Below are 14,367 nucleotides of genomic sequence, written 5' to 3'. Positions count from 1 at the left end.
TGCGAAATGTAACTGAGTTATAAATGTTTTACCCTGAAATATAATTAAAATACTGATCGTAAATTAAGCTTTGTTATAATGGGGTTCTTTTAAGGGTTTACGGTGCGAATTACTAAGAACTAATGATTGATTCTAGTATAAATTTGTCGGAAGACAACTTTTATTAATAAATACCAAAACGCTAATTCGTCAAATAAGGGTACAAGAGTACCCTGAAGCTGAACCCTTAATGGAGACAAAAGTAGGTGCAGCTCCAAGAAAGAGATAATGTCAAGTCAACACTAATTCCGCTAACAAAATATTTATATCTGTTCAAATACGAAAGATATTAAAGGATTTATCTGTTCCCCCTTACGAAAGAAATTTTCCAAGTCCCCACTTAACGTGAAACAGATTTTTTTGGACACTTTGGGGGGTATTTATGCAAAAATTAATTAGTGCTTCGTGTATAGAGTTGATAGATGGACAAGTTTTCTAATAACTCTAAAAAAGGTAGCACGAAAAATAAGGGTACACCCGTACCCTGAATCGGAACCCTTAAGGATCGTAGAAAATTTTATTGCTGTATTCGAAGAATAGTTAAACGCAATCACCAATGTCGTTTGCAGCGTACATTTATCACTTCAAATAAGAAAGATATTAAACGATTTATCTATTCCCCCAGACAAGAGAAATTTTCTAAGTACCCACTTACCTTGAAACAGATATTTGGAAACTTTGGGGGTAGTTATGAAAAAATCAATCAGTGCTTCGTGTATAGAATTGAAAGATGGACAAGTTTTCTAATAACTTAAAAAACGCTAACACGGAAAATAAGGGTACATGAGTACCCTGATTCGGAACCCTTAAGGGTCGTAAAAAATTTGATTGCTGTATTCGAAGAATAGTTAAACGTTATGATCTAGTCCGTTTGCAGCATACATTTATCACTTCAAATAAGAAAGATATTAAACGATTTATCTGTCCCCCCAGGCGAGAGAAATTTTCTAAGTCCCCACTTACCTTGAAACAGAATTTTGGACACTTTGGGGGTAATTATGAAAAAATTGATCAGTGTTTCGTGTATAGAGTTGAAAGATGGACAACTTTTCTAATAACTCTAAAAACGCTAACACGGAAAATAAGGGTACATGAGTACCCTGATTCGGAAGCCTTAAGGATCGTAAAAAATTTGATTGCTGTATTCGAAGAATAGTTAAACGTTATGGTCTAGTCCGTTTGCAGCATACATTTATCACTTCAAATAAGAAAGATATTAAACGATTTATCTGTCCCCCGGGCGAGAGAAATTTTCCAAGTCCCCACTTACCTTGAAACCAATTTTTGGACACTTTGGGGGATAATTATGAAAAAATCGATCAGTGCTTCGTGTATAGAGTTGAAAGATGAACAAGTTTTGTGCCACTTATAAAACGCTAAGCCTTCAAATATGATCTCCGAATTTAAACTCAAATTACCATAGATTTTAAATAATATAGCGAAAAGCTCGGAGATTGACTTAAGGTTGGTACTCAGTTCTTCACTGCCTGATTATTGTCGGCTTCTTTTCTTGAATATAACACTGCTGCTTGAATCTCGAGAATGAGTCTGCTCTGCTCCAGTCGCGGTTTTATATGCTCGGAAAGGAGGAGGGAAGGGGGAATTGCATCAGATTCTTTGCGCAAGACCGGTCACGTTGCAATCGCACGTGTGCGGTGTTGCGATGCGGAGCACGTGCCGCGGCGTGACGCAAGGCGGTGAGTCGGCACGGGAGTAAGTGGGAGCACCTGCAGGGTGGTCCAATGTCGGATGTTTATTGCAGCTCTGGCAGATCACGATCTGAATGACGTAATGTCGCGTGAATGGAGTTGACGTCAGCGCTGACCTCGACACGTGCGCGTATGATAGTGAGGGGGAGGGGGGTGGGGCAATGGAGAGGCCGCGTGAGGGGCTGACCTCGGCACGTGTGCGCTGGGTAGCGGAGGGGGTGGAGGATGATGCAATATCACGTGATGGCCCAGAATCCCCAAATTCTCCCTACTTACGGTTTTAGCAAATTTTCTGCAAAATGAATTCTTAGATAGGTGCGCAAGGTTTTACTTGACATAATGGTCTTCAGGGACCTAAAAAGTGATTTCAAGGAATTTTTCCGTATAGGACTCGGAGTTTTTGTCGTCACTTTTTTTGCCGTGTTCACAATAATTTTTGTTCCTGTAACTGCGACGATGTTTCAGCGATGATGATGCCCAGGCGACGCTCGCCCGGGCGACCACCATAGCGAAGCCGAAAAGCAAATTCGGGAAGATACAAAAATGGATAAGGATTTACGTCAGTGCTGCTATTGTCGTCGATGAAGACAGGAACTCGTATTTATGCCGTAGCTTGGCATTCCCATCGTAAAAAATGCCCCAGATATAATACGCTAAAATTTTTTCGCGTAGGAATTGTGAGGTCTAGGAGCCGATATTCACTTTTTACATTGTTTCTTATGGGATATTATGTTTCGATTAACGTCATTTCGTTTATCGTCACATTTTTCAGGAACGGTAAGTGACGTTAAACGAGGACTCACTGTAGGTCTAAAGCTGGATTCACAATTCTACATAGGGAGGAACGATCATAAATTCAAAATTAAGCTCAAGAAGCAGAAAAGAGAAATTTTGCAAAAATCCTTCCTACATAGAGGAATAAAGGAGTGGAGCGACCTGCCTGAAGATATTTTTAAGATCTTCCCCATAAATACTACAATTTTAAAGAGTAAGTGTTCAACAATTCATGGTTCATTATGGGTTCAAAGACATTATTTGCATTGCTCATAATGCTAAGAGATTTGATAACCAGATCATTCTATGAACCATTTTAGAGAAAACCACTTGGAAGCCTAAACTTCTCATGAATGGTTCAATAATCGTATGTCATACGGGGGTTTGAAATTTATAGATTCCATCAACTTTGTTCCTATGGCACTATCAAAACTACCATCACCTCTGGGTGTGGACACTGAACTCATGAAAGGTAATTTCCCACATTTATTCAATAATGCATCCAACTCGTAGTATTAAGGAGAGTTGCTGGACGAAAGATTTTTCAGTCTGGACAACATGTCATCTACAGCGAAGGATGACTTCTTACGTTGGCACAGAAAATTAAAGGATGAAGAATGCATATTCAAAAATGTGCGATGAAATCAAAGCATACTGTGTAAAAGATGTAAAAATATTAAAAGAGGCCTGCCTCAAATTTCACACTAAGTTCCTCTCAACAACCACTATGGATCCTTTTCGAGAGGCCTTGAAGATTGCAAGTGCCTGCGTGACTGTCTTCCGCAAAATATTCCTAAAATCAGACTCGATTGCAATAATGCCAGCAAAAGGCTATTGGTGGGGGGATGTGCAACAGTTTAAAGCCATTATATGGATACTGTTTGAAGAAGGAAAAAGAAAAATAAAAATCACACATGCTGACAATGGGAGAGAGGTAAAGGTACTTGGTCATAAAGTCGACAGATTTATCGAAAGTGGTGACAAAAAGACAGTTTTCGAATTCCATGGCTGCTTTTCTCACGGGTGCCCTCATTGCAATCCCAAGCGAGACGAGAAAATTTCCAATGGCAAACTCGAGACTGACCAGAGCCACTATGAAAAAACTGAGAAGAAGACACTACTCTAGATAGATAACTATGAACTGTCTCCGCTTAGATACCATCAATAAACAAATCCAAATTGAATGGAATAAAAGGTATGACAAAATTGTAGTCTCTTCTTTCCCTAATTACATACTTTACAGCCATTTTTTTTACTGTCGTAACAAATATTGCCATAACCTTTTATACATCACAGTTATGTAGTCACTCTTTCGAAGCCCTGTTGAATATATACTCAACTTTCTTAGGTGAGGTGTTGTGGAACATAGCAAATGATAAACGAAAATATCGTACGCCCACAATTTAGTTACACAATACCTACTACCCGTGTTTCAATTGTTGTACAATCAAAACATGAGTAGTACTCTGTAAATAAATTGTGGGCTGTTCAAGATGTTTAAATACGTTGGCAAACACATTAAAAATTCTTCAAGGCCTATATTGCAAGACAATGTTGCAGACTCTGAGAAATCTAAATGGATATTGTAAGCTGCTTTGGAAACTTCAAATTTGGAATAGGAGGAGGAAGCCCCTATATAAGAAAAAATCTGAAGCCAGAGAGGTTCCAATTCTCAGGAAGAATCCCCAGAAGGCACTCTATCAACACCTAGGTGATGGTAGTTGCTCCTGCTCCACCAGTATGGCTTGTCAGTTGAAAATAAACTCTTGTTATATCGAAAAATATTATTTTTTAGCCATTTATCCTGAATTTTTCTATTGGATTCCATTTGAATATGAATGTCTAGAAAACATCTTCTCAAGATATCGTGTAGATATCAGAAAAGCAGACATTCAGATATCCACAAAATGTTAGAAGATGCCAAGAAGACATTACAAGATATTTTCTAGATATTAGCTGAAAACGTTCTAGATGTTTAGTAGACATGGAGTAGATATTTTATGCTGTGGGTATGATGAGTAAAACTTCACAGTGTTGATTTTTGATAGAGAATTCACAATCCTGGTATTGCTCTCAACTTATTTTTATCACAAAAATGCAATTACCATTATAAATGACATTAGAAATGTGAATTCTTTGCATTTTATTAGTGTCAAGAACCTTCACAATCCTGCCATTAGGTGTAAGCGTACTCATATGAAACACCAACAGCAACACAAAGCACTGAGAAATTCATAAAATATTTTGATTGAAACTGTGAAACAAGTGAGATTTTAAATATTCATTATTTTCTGGCAGAATTAGATAAAGGTAATGAATGATAACCATGATTTTCTTCTGGTAAAAAAAACCCAATGGAAAGAAATATTAATGGCAAAGGAGCAGAGCAAAATTCAATGCATTTAGTTTATCAGCCCTTTGATGATCCAAAACAAATGCAACTGAGACACAGATACTATTGAGAATAATAGCTGCTCACTTCACGAAAAAGTCATATAATTGCAAAGGTGAGGCAAAGAGATAATTTTCCATGAAATAATAATCAATTTCACATAATTGTCTGACTGAATTGTATCATGGACCTTTCATGTAGATATGTTATAGTAACTGAATCAAAGAAAATGAGGTCAGTTGGCTCTTGATGGCTTGTAGTGAAAGTAAGCAGCCTGGAAACAAATATATAGATATAGAATGAAATTGATGAGTAAATTCATCTATAGATCAGAGGTATCGACTGTCAAGCATTTGCTACATCTTCAAAATTCAGCTCATCAACCTATATTTTTGGCTTTTTATGCTCATTCTGTTGCATTATCTTTAAATTGTTCATTTCCTCGCTCACTACCCTGAAAAAATGAATAAGAATAGGATACAAATTTGGACATTACCAACAATTAAGCCTGCCCCTGTTGCACAGAATGTTCACCTTAATTGCAATAATGTTATATGAATGTTGTGAACATTCATATACCATTATTGCAACGTTTCCGTGCGACATGGGTGATTTTCATTAGCAGGTTGCTAAAATGATTCACAGAAAAATAAATGAGCTTTGCCATTTTATACGGTACCGATCAGTGCATAAAGCTGTCATGTATTGCAACATCCTGGCCCAGTATAACTTTAATAACACCCTTGAGAAATTATTCTGCTCAAATTTATTTTAAACATGAACAAATCACTTGATCAAACTTGTTCGGCCTCAGCTGCTCGGTTCAAATGCCCTAAGGTCACCCATCAATGCTGGATTAAATTCTAACCCTCCATGCCAGGCACTCAGTGGAGCCTATATCCCATTCCCTGAAGGGCACTCTAGGCTTTTAAAGGTTAATGATAATTCCCCTAATAATAGGCAACTTTTTTGCTTTGCTATAATTTCAGGCTACTCACCTGAAATAAAATCACAGCATTACCACAGAGAAATACCTTTTCTGCTCAAAATTTGTCCAGGTACGAGACTCAAGCAAGCAAGAACTCCATTCGAGAGATTCTCATTTAATACAATAGAAGCATCCAGTGCCTTAGCTAAAAAACGAGATACTTGAGTTTGCAGTGCTGCATGTCTGTAACAAAATAATTGATTGCAATGAAAGAAACAGGAAGTGAAAGGATTCTAATGAATCCCATTGGATCAAGGAATTTAAGTCTTATTTCCCTTAATATCGTCAGAAGGTCATCCTTGCATAAATGATTTTTATCCTGATATATATTTTTTTATATTACAGTTTTTGATGACAGGAAAATGGTTACTCCACCTTGAAAACTATATTTTCAAGAGCATCTACTTGCATAGACATGAGAATCTTTACAGTTGAAGTAGGTACAGCCTCTAATCAATGGATTTCAACAGCAGAACTTTGGTAAAAAGTATTAGTGCCAAAAATTGTTTTTGAAGACAGCTCGACTACTTTTAGTGTTTAAAGACTTATAGGAAATTTGAAAGTGCTTTTTCCACCATATTCATGTAAAATCGACATACTTTGGAATTACAATTACAAAAAATTATTGCTGTTTTATATTTTGGTGTTTTTTACCCTTGGTTTACAGTCTGGCCAGCAACTCAGCAAGCATAGTTTGTTACTGCATCACCATAAATTGTCAGAAATGCTATACGTGAGCAACTCCTTAAATAAATAAAAAGTTGTGCCTCATCACCATCTACCAAAAAAATAAAGATCCAAATCATAGCAAGTATTGACTTAGAAGCAAGTAAAAAGTTTCTTTTTCCCTCATGTGAAGCTAGCAGCTTTTGCTGCAGGTATCCTGGACAGAAAAATTGAAGAATGAAGTAAAGTTGTTACAAAATACATAAATATTATTTTGTGGTTTTGACTCTAATTTTGATCAATAATATGTATAATATGTGCTAACAGCACTTTTAAATTTCCTTCAAATCTTTAAATAGGCAATGAAAACCATAGATATTCATTTAACAAAATATTTTGGTGGAGTTCAGGAGTACAGGTGGAGAGCTTCCTGCTGTATAGTGAAAGGATAATCGGCCAAGACCAAACTGGCAGATACCATAGTGGTACAGGTGTATATGCCAACATGGGGTGCTATGAAGATGAAGAGTTAAAAGACAAATATGAGGATATCACTGAAGTAATCATGTGAGGGAAAGAGAATATTATTAATCTATGTGATTGGAATGCCACCATTGGAGAAGGTCAACACAAAAGAATAATCAGGGTGTATGGATTAGGTAGGCAAAATGAAAGATGAAAGATATACCTGGAATTCTGTACGGATTTCAATTTAGTACTTAAAAATTGTAACTTAAGAAAATACACGTTGAAAACCCTAGAGGACATGAGTATATTTCAAATAGATTATAATATCTTAATTATGCAGAGATTAAGAAACCACATAAGAGGCTGAAAAAGGTACCCTGGGGTAGATATCAACAAGGAACATGATTTAGTGATGAAGAAATGCAACCTAGAATTCAAGTAACTGAAGAGAATAGTCACCAACATATTGTGTGTAGAAAAACTGAAGTACGCCCAACATCAGCTATCATTTCAAGAAGCAGTAGAGGGTAAATAAAAAGAGGATGTTACTGAGAAATCAGTCGAGGATAGCTGGAAATATATTAAAAGTGGACTAAAGAAGGCCACAAAAGATGTTCTTGGAAGAAGAAATGCTGTCAAGAAAAATCCATGGTTCACTAATAAAGTCTTTGGAGTTAGGAACAGATAAAGTTGCAAAGCAAGGAAAGCTAGAAAAAATGTAGATATGGAATACTTGCAAATATGTGTACAACAACCTCACACAAGGATAAATAGAAGCCGCCTGTAGGACACTGAGGGAGCACTTAAAAGAGCACAGCCCAAGATGCAATGCCATTGCGAGCAGGAATGGGAGCCTCATGAATGAAAATGAAGATAAATGGAAGAGATGGAAGAAGTATCTGGAAGAATTATGCACCGTATATAATCTTGTGACACAAATTTAAGAGGATGATATGGGAGCTTCGTTCTTAAGATCCAAAGTTGACACAGCAATATAGGACCTACCAATGAATAGTTTCTGTAATTGATGATATTCCAGCATAGCTTGCAAAAAATGCTCTGGAAAAGACAAACTCAGCTCCACCAAACCATCAGCAACATGTAAACAAAAGAAAGCATAGAAAGGGACTTTGCGAAGAACATCAGCATTCACATTCCCAAAATGAAGAGAGCGGAGGAATGTGAACTTTAGGACCATTACCACAACGACTCATGCAACAAGGATATTAATAAGAATCGTCTACATGAGAATAGAATGGAAAGCAGAGGAGCTCCTAGATGAAGACCAATTCAGATTTTGGAAAAGAAAACACACAAGGCAAGCCATGGTAGGCCTTAGGGTGCTCATAGTGAAGAGAATGGAGAAGAACAAACCTACATGCAATACACTTGTAGACCTGGAAAAGGCTTTTGATGAAGTGGAGTGGAAAGCAATGCTTGTAATTCTGAAAGACATGGGAGGAGACAGATCATTTAAAAAAACAAGTAGCTGTAATTTAAGCTGGATCCAGCTGTGAAGAAGCAAGTATAAGGAGACAAGGGTGTTCTGTGTTCCCCGTAATTTTCAGTGTGTTGGTTGAGAGAGCTATCAATGAAATGAAAGAGAAAAGGACGGGATTGAAAATCCATGTTGAAACAATTAGCACACAGCAATTTGCTGATAACATACTCATAGCAGAGACATACAGACACCTAAAGAAAATTCAATAAGTAGAGAAAATATAATGACTAGCAAGAAGGAAAGAGTCAGTAAAATAGCCCAAGCAAAAAGGGTACTCCTCCAAAGGAGTAGCCTTCTTGCAGCTGAAAATATGAGCTTTGATGTTGGAAAGCAATTTATTAGGACTTACAGTTGGAACATGCCCCTATATGCCATTGAGGCATGGACAATGACAACTGCAAAGAAATCAAGGTTGGAAGCTTTCAAAGTGTGGTGTTATAGAAGAATGATGATGATCCAATGGATTGACAGAGTTATTAATGAGGAAGTTCTACGAAGGAGAGTGGAGAATTTAATCAGACACATCATAAGATACGGTGGAATAATGAGAATTATCATTGAAGGGCAAGCGAGAGGGAAGAGAGGCAGGCCACAGGTGAGAGAGCACGTGATTAAGGATGTAAAGCAGATGAGTTGCACGCGCATGCTTAAAGATTAGCCAACGGGAGAATTGAATGGGGGCGTGCAACAAATCAATTTGGATTAATGACTGTTGATGCATTCATTTGCTCAGGAATTTAAATTCATGAGATCCATTCTATAAATTAAGAGGTTCTCCAAAACATAATATTCAGTTTGCAGCTACCATTTTCCAATCATTGAAAACTTGAACCTTTTTCCATATATGTACTGCTGGAAACAAAATATAAATGAAAGGGTGAGTTTATGATGAAACATATTGAGGAAACAAAGCCATTAGTTACCTTCCATTTCCAGTTTGCTTAATTACCACCAGTTATGTAGTTACAACACATCAACCTTCTGTAACTCAACTTTTTGCAAGGATAGTTGTAATAAGGAGTAAGTTCTGTGCTCCACCTATTTCTGAATGAGTATCTTCACTAATGTATACTGAACCTTTTTGGCAGGAATTAATCTTATTTAGTAAACATTTTTTATAAAATGTTTACTAAATAATACTGCTGCTAATAAAATACTGCTACTTGATGCACATTACATATCTTGATGTGATTTCAGAAAAAGGGATTGAGTACCACACAGGGATTAACATTAATTTCAAAGTCGCTCCAGCATGTAAAACACCCGACATACAACAAACAGAAAGCCAAGGAAAGTGACCATTTGGCACAGAACCCAATAACTAACAAAGATGAATATATTTTTAATTTGCACATACTTAATGCCGAAAAATTATCCTGTTTTCCTACACAAAAAGAGCCTCTCGATAAGGGTATTAAATAAAACAGAAATATTGCCTGTACACTCAAATGCTGATGCCACAATAATGTTAGAAAAAAATCACATTTAAATATGCCTGCTTTGACTGGAGGACATTAAATACATGTGTCAACCACCTAAATATTTCTTTCAATATATTGTGTCAAACTTGATCAAATCCAAAATAGCCTCGAATTCCCAATTATATGAAACATAGACCCTCATGCAATGGATCTAATTACTTTTCAACTCATACATTTGAACCTGAGGTATATGAATAATCATTTTATTTTCATATTTTTTTATAAATTTATCAACATTAGAATCAATCACAGGCAAAGTATTGGCCTCAAACATTGAAACTATTGAATCGAAGCAATTGTACGTAAACCTTTGAAAATGGCCAAAATTTACACAGCTAATGCACTGATAGTTTCTAATTGATCATTTAAACCACTCAGGGGAAATCTTTATCCAGAGATCATGAATGCTACCTAGCTAATTTTCTTATTCCCGTGAATGATATGTTATTCAAAGAAGGCCAACATGATGCATGAAAAACCGTTTTCCTTTATAGTGACAAAACACTGAGCATATACATAATGCATACAATAAAACAATATTATAAATGTAATTATGGCAGGGAGACCACCATTGTTCAAAGGGTTTTATGAAAGCTCAGACAGGACATTCAGTACACCCAATAACTAAGGTAAAAAAAAATATGAACATGCACAACTGTTACATCTCCTCGTCATTCCACAGAAGCGATTGAACAAGTTGGCCCCCCAAGGCTGATTTCTCCACATTTCACGAAGGTCAAATTGAAAGGATCCAGTCTTATAAATTCACTTGTGTTGCTGCAAGGCTCCACTACACAATCAATGGAAACTCACTACAGAATTTTCCTGAGTTTTGACACATGTCACATTTCTTCCTCTTCAAAATGAAGCAGAAATAATGAGTCACACAAATAAAGTCTTACAGTCAATGACAGAAAAGACGATGCTCTTATGTTTTTTTCGTGGTATCAGGATAACTGACTGCTTGGTCCTCATAGCCAATGATGCACGCCGGCCAAACATCACAATGGTCATCCAACACTGACACATCAATCAGTTACAAAAATGGGCAGACAAGAAGGAATTCACTCAACACAGTACAGCATTTCATCTACCATCAAAAAGCTGGACAATGCAGTCATCAAGACTTGCTTTTCTTAAAAGATGGCTTGTATTTTTTTACAAGGTCAACTTCAATGTACCATCAATATTAAGTGCTGCATGCATGTGCATCTTGAGAAAACAAAAACAGCCTCACACTGACATCTACACAAATACCTATGCTAGTTATTGGCAAGTCCAAGCTGTAATTTGGACATTTGAGGAGCACCTGAATACACAAATTACATGGGAACACTTTAGTAGTACAATAAAATGAATTATACAGCATTACTATGTACTGTACACCATATCCCCAGTACTCAAGTGCTTGAAGCTAGGGGTTTTCACTTTTTCCAAGGAAACTGTACAAATTTACATTGACGTCAAGCATCCCATGCTTGTCCAGGGGACAGGAACTGTGCTCTGAGCAGGGAAACTTGGTGCAAGAAGGAAACATGGAAGACATCAAATGATCAACATTCACTTTCAAAACTTAAAGTTCTTAGGGGAGGTTTTCCAGCAGGAACACAAGCAATGTAAAAGAGCATATTAACAAATGTGATAAAATCCTGATACTATAAGTAAACATTAAAGACAGTGTAACTTTTCACACATGGTAATCATTTTGCCATCAGAAAAACATCATCAAATGTGCGACTGCCCTTTTGCGTTAACTCCATGTTCCCTACTTCTGCATGAGACTGACTTCACACAACTATTTAACAAAGTCAAAAAGTCATGAGAAAAATACTGCCACAACTACTAACTCATGGAATTTGACTCTTGTAGGAAGGTGAAAATCATAGCTGCACCAACAAGCCAAATATTTAGTATCTTAATAGGCAGTATGTCAGTCTAATGTAAAAAAAATATGATTGTTACCCAACTTCACACGCTTGCCATTCTACCAGAGGCACTTCAGGGATAGTTCGAATACACACTTCCTTTGCGAGCACTGGGAAAACTGTGTCATTCGACATGGAGGTCTTCCTTTACAACACTGGTCTGGTACTGACTGACTTGTTATTGAGCAAAGAATTTATGTTCTGGGATTGTTTCTTACTTTGTTTTCTAACATCCCACTCCCTGTAACACCATTTCAATCTATTTCATGGGACTTTTTCTCAAGTGAAAGTAATTCCAAGTTCACCATTTTTTCACCAACAGATAGTAAGCACTCACACACACACATGCACTCACGCACACCCTACACATCCATAAAGACAGGCATAGAGCATCATAATGATTCCACCAAATAATGTAGAATCGGAAAAGAATCATTTTTGCCATGAAAATCTGAAGCTTTCACGGATGAAACAAAGCAATCCATGATTTATCAATAACTCCAGATTGGCACAGGCTAAAATTAGTTTGTTGAGAAAATTCATCCTCCTAACACACATGTCCATATTCACATCCACTGACACTTATCATACACAAATATTCAGAGAACATTGTCATCATGGCAGCACATTTGGTATGTGAGACTCAAAAGAGATGTTTCCTTCCTTACACTCTAGGGCTATCATGGATTAGACTCAGCCGCCATGATATTATGAACTTGCTCCAATTTGTAAGCTAGTCTTTGCTTTTGAGAAAACTCATCCTCTTCTAAAGTCACAGTTAACTGTTCATTATATTTCATTGCATATGTATACAACTCATGGAGAGCACAGTTTGTATTGAATTCGTTTGTATGTAGCTGAAAGATAAAAAAATATGCAATATAAGAACATCATACATATCATAGGTAAAAATAAAATTTTAACTGTTGACAAACAAATGAAAGATCCGATATAATCCTTACCCTAGACTCCTCCGCTAGCATGGCATTCATATCCTGATCTGAAATAGCTGACATTATCTTTATATCAGAGTAATATCTTTCAACCCACTCCTTGTATACTGGAATGTCCTTAGCATACAATAATTTTGAACTAGGTGAATCCTTGCCTGAAAAAGAAACATGAGCATCATAGTTTCATTGCAAAAAACTGAACCATGGTAAATTTTTCAAGGCTGCAGGTGCATTTGTAGGTGTAAATGATTGGTTACTTACCTAATCTATGGTCAGATGTAGAACAGGAGTCCATGAATGTCTGGGCAACCACAGATAAGCAAGAATCCACAATATTGGACTTATGGATATCAAAAACAAAATTTGGATTTTTTATCAAATTAACCCAAAACCGTAGTGGCAGACTGAAACATTACAATCAAGTTCATTAGTTCTCAAATGATAAATCCTTTGCAATGAGAGATATATGCCCATCAAAGAATATTTCCCACTCACCTGTTACTTTTCCAGGTATGCACTACTTCTGGATCAGATATTCCATGGTGCAATGCTTGATCATCCAAGAAGTCAAACATGTATTTGATAGCAAGAGGCAAGGCACTCCCTCGGTGAGCAGTGCTGAATATTGTTTCAAAGAGATCATCTACAAATTTTTGCAAAGTTCCCTGGAAAATTAAAGATGCATATGCCATTATTAACATCCTTCCCAATATGAAGACCACAAAAAAACCCTTGTCATAGCAAACCATGGTTGTTGACATAGGCGGATCTGGGGGGGGGGGCAAAAAAAGAGACTCGGAAGTCTGTTTGCATGTTAGGTTACATTACATTCATTGGTGGAGTGAATTTCAAGGACCTATTGCACTCGAGCCTAATGGAAAGAAAATACCATAACAAGTGGTGTATGAAGTTATTTAGGAGACTATTGAATGCCGCAGTCCTAAATTCATATGTTGTTCACAGGAAAAACATGTATGTATAAAAAATTGGTTCTCTTATCATTTCGCATGCAATTAGTCAAGGTAATATTTTTGAAATATACCTCCATGTCACCAGGATGTCATTCCATACGGACTGTTTGGACATTGCCGTCATTCCTTAGACAATTTAGTGCCATGATTCACACAAATACATTTTCTAGAGACAATTCCTAAGAAATCAAAGCCTCAAAGGAGGTGTGCAGTTTGTGCCTAATATGGCAAATGAAGAGACAGTGTCTACTGGTGTGAAAAATGTGGAGTGAACTTGTGCTTGGATTGCTTCAAATCATGTCACACAAAGCAGAATTACTGAGGTAAAGTCATTTAAATATTTAAAAATTGACATTTGAAACATTAGCACGTGAGTATCTATATGAAAAGATACAGTAATGAGAGTACAAAGTCAGAGAAATGGATGAAGTGATGAATTTTCAAGTAGGCTAAACGGGTAATCCTATCAAAAGTATTCAATCGATTATGAAATTTTCAGC

General features: G+C 36.7%; 1 protein-coding gene across 1 annotated transcript in view; it reads right to left on the bottom strand.

Annotated features, from left to right (window-relative positions):
* Positions 1 to 10,485: 10,485 nt before the first annotated feature.
* The window catches only part of LOC124171924 (plexin A3), a 418,867-nt gene continuing 414,985 nt past the window's right edge, over positions 10,486 to 14,367 (bottom strand). The window contains exons 24-27 of the mRNA XM_046551350.1: positions 13,392 to 13,561; positions 13,158 to 13,300; positions 12,906 to 13,051; positions 10,486 to 12,800 (exon numbers count right to left, since the gene is read on the bottom strand). Of these exons, the coding sequence (XP_046407306.1) occupies positions 12,624 to 12,800; positions 12,906 to 13,051; positions 13,158 to 13,300; positions 13,392 to 13,561 (636 nt within the window). The 3' untranslated portion in view covers positions 10,486 to 12,623. The remainder of the gene's footprint in view (positions 12,801 to 12,905; positions 13,052 to 13,157; positions 13,301 to 13,391; positions 13,562 to 14,367) is intronic.

This window comes from Ischnura elegans, chromosome X (assembly GCF_921293095.1).
Source record: "Ischnura elegans chromosome X, ioIscEleg1.1, whole genome shotgun sequence".
Lineage (NCBI taxonomy): Eukaryota > Metazoa > Arthropoda > Insecta > Odonata > Coenagrionidae > Ischnura > Ischnura elegans.
The sequence above is the reverse complement of the archived record's forward strand: the minus strand, read 5'-3'. Positions and strand labels throughout refer to the sequence as shown.